The 3,233-nt window shown below is 28.4% G+C and overlaps 1 protein-coding gene across 4 annotated transcripts in view; it reads left to right on the forward strand.

The window, feature by feature from the left end:
• LOC123015831 (integrin beta-PS) overlaps positions 1 to 3,233 on the forward strand; it is a 29,869-nt gene that overhangs the window by 2,734 nt on the left and 23,902 nt on the right. For all 4 annotated transcript variants that reach the window (XM_044415836.1, XM_044415837.1, XM_044415838.1 and 1 more), the window contains exons 3-4: positions 1,982 to 2,276; positions 2,330 to 2,558. In XM_044415836.1, coding sequence (XP_044271771.1) covers positions 1,982 to 2,276; positions 2,330 to 2,558 — 524 coding nt within the window. The remainder of the gene's footprint in view (positions 1 to 1,981; positions 2,277 to 2,329; positions 2,559 to 3,233) is intronic.

Raw genomic sequence — 3,233 nt, forward strand, 5'->3', positions numbered from 1 at the left:
AATTCTAGACAAATTTTTAAGATTTTTCTTTAAAATCGTAGCAGCTTTTAAAATATTTAAAGATCTTTAGTTTTTTAGTTTTGGTTATTACATTTTTGGAATTTATTTTACCCTGAAAACTTTTACAAATTTATAATAATCTCCAACATTTTCATTTCTCAAAATTATTATAAATTTTTAGAATGTATTTTACCCTGAAAACTTTTACAAATTTATAATAATCTCTAAGATTTTCATTTCTCAAAATTATTGAATTTTTGAAATTTTGTGATCTTTAATGTCCTTCAAATTTTTTAATTTAGTTTTAATTTAGTAACTAAAGACAATTTCAAAAATTCATTTTTTTTAACTCAACAGAGTTAAAACAAATTCTAGAATTATGCCAAATTCTCAAGATGTTTCTTTGAAATCGTAGCAGTTTTAAAAATATTTAAAGATATTTACTTTCCCAAAACCCTTACAATTGTTGCTCCTTTTTCCACTTTTTAAAGATATTTATTTTGGTTATTACATTCTTAGAATTTATTTTACCCTGGAAATAATCTAAGATTTTCATTTCTCAAAATTATTGAATTTTTGAAATTTTGTGATCTTTAATGTCCTTCAAATTTTTAAAATTTAGTTGAATTTCTGATATATTCATGTCTTAATTATTGAGTTAAAAAATTCTATAGAATTATGACAATTTCTCAAGATGTTTCTTTAAGTTTCAAGCAATTTTTAAAGTATTCAAAGATCTTTAGTTTCCCAAAACCAAGAAAATTTTGCAACTTTTTTTACTTTTTAAAGAATTTTTTTTGTTATTACATTTTTGGAATTTATTCTACCCTGAAAACTTTAACAAAGTTAAGATTTTCATTTCTCATCAAGTCATCATTATCGCATTTTTGAAATTTTGTGATCTGTAATGTCCTACAAATTTTTAAAATTTTATTGTATTTCTGACATATTCAAGATGTTTGTCGTAATTATTGAGTTAAAGCACATTCAAGAATTATGATTGATAAATTCTCAAGATGTTTCTTTAAAATTGTAGCAATTGATATAAAAATCAAAGATCTTTTAGTTTTCTAAAGTCAAGAAAATTGTTAGGTACTATGTCTACTTTTTTACTTTTTGAAGATATTTTCTTTTGGTAATTACATTTTTAGAATTCATTCTTTTCTGAAGACTTACAAATTTGTAATAATCTTTAAGATTCTCACTTCTCAAAATTACAATATTTACAGCTTGCTAGAATTGTACATAGAACTTTAGGCATTTTTCATAAGAATTTTCAAAATTCTTAGAATTACAGATTTTTAAGATTTGTTCGACTATTTTTCTTACAATGTTTACAATTTTTTAAATTTTGGTATTTTCATTTTTATAATCTTAAAACCTAGTAAATCTTAATGAAGATATTAAATAATATATAACTCATCTCAAGATTATTTAATTTCTTTAATACATATTTTTCAGTTTAAAGATTTTTTTTTTAATTATTTTTGGAATTTTTTTAAGGATTACGAAGTTTTATAATTTCTTTACAACATGTAGGATTTTTGAAATCTCACCATTTTTAAGAGTTTTCTTTTTTTGCTACTATTTTCTTTTTTGTCGGGTTTAGTTTTTTACCAAATTTAGTCAAAAAATAAAAGAAAAGTGTCCCGTTAGAATTTGAGATTCTAAAAATTATACCTACCTATGAAAAATTATATTTTTTATAATTTCTAGGTATTTAGGATTTTTACAAATTTTAATTCTGATTTTAATTAAATTGTTTGCAGAATTTTAATGACTTTTTAAGAAAATCAAGAAATTGATGTTTATTTAATTAATGTAGGTAAAACTATGTAGATAATAAATTTCTCAAATTTTTGACAAAATTGTTCGTATTGGAAATTTTATAGTTAACGGTTTTTGCTCCACCCTGTATATCTCATTAATTTTTATTGTTTTTTCACATTTTATTTTAATGACAAAAAACCTTCAAACTCAGGTAAATATAAACACCACCAAACGATGCTTCCAACCCAGCTACCCCCTGCCCCCTCTCGACAAATGCGACCCCTCGAAAATCTACAACCCCGATAACGAAATGATTATTGTATCCAACCGCGCCCTTTCCTCCCGTACCGAAGCCGAGGGTGGCACCCTCGTCACGGAGGAAGAACACAGCGGCGGGTTCCACGGCGGCGGCGGCGGCGGCACCAATCAGGGGGGCGGCGCGTGGGAGAGCGGCGGCACAATCACCCAAGTCAGACCCCAAAGAATCAAACTTAAACTGCGAGCGAGTGAGTTTTGGGGTCACCTGATGCGATTTAACCCCAAATTGGGGTACTTTCAGGACAGACGTACAGTGTCAACATGTACTACACCCAAGCAGAGGATTATCCAGTCGATTTGTACTACTTGATGGACTTGAGTAAGTCCATGGAGGACGATAAGGAGAAGTTGTCGGCTTTGGGGGACCATCTGGCCCAGACCATGAGGAATATGACCTCGAAGTTTATGCTAGGTTTTGGTAGTTTCGTCGATAAGGTGGTCATGCCCTACGTCAGCACCATTCCAGAGAAGTGAGTAGTTTTTTCCAGGCCAAATCTCGAGTTTCATACAGGGTGTTCCGTCTAAACCCCCACATTAAAAGTTTTGGGAGTTCAAATGATCATATTTATTTGGAAACTAGTACATAGCCATAATCCATTAAATCCTCCTAAATGAAAATATTTTCAAGATGGCGGCACTTCCGGTTATGCCGGAAGTCGGTTTCAACTTTCTTATTTTAAATGGAAAGCTATATTTTTTACTGCGTTTTTGGATTAATTGGGTTATTCTAAGGAAGTTTTCATTAGCTTTCCCTATACCTAAATTTAGCCGTTTTTGAAATATTTGGAGTTTATCCAAAATTTTTGGATCTACACCTTCCACTTTAACAATCGTTAACTCTGCTATTTTTTTAAATTTTGAATTTGTTTTGTGGCATTTGAAAGAGAAAGCTTAGATTTTTCTTCTGGTGTTTTCAAATTTTGAAAAAAAAATTAACAAATCCTAAAATTTTAAGGTTACTTTTGTGATAATTCAAATACCTAATACTAAATTTTTCCAAATGAAATGAATAAAGTCAAAATATAGAAAAAATAAAGATTACAATTATTAAAAAAATGTTTAAGATTTCTACAATGTGGTTGAAGATTTTTTTAATTATTGAATTTTCGAAATCTTGTATCTTTTGTTTTCTGAAAATTTTTATA

This window comes from Tribolium madens, unplaced genomic scaffold (assembly GCF_015345945.1).
Source record: "Tribolium madens isolate multiple individuals breed KSU strain unplaced genomic scaffold, Tmad_KSU_1.1 Scaffold_19;HRSCAF=116;Tcas5.2_LG9, whole genome shotgun sequence".
NCBI classification, from domain to species: Eukaryota; Metazoa; Arthropoda; class Insecta; order Coleoptera; family Tenebrionidae; genus Tribolium; species Tribolium madens.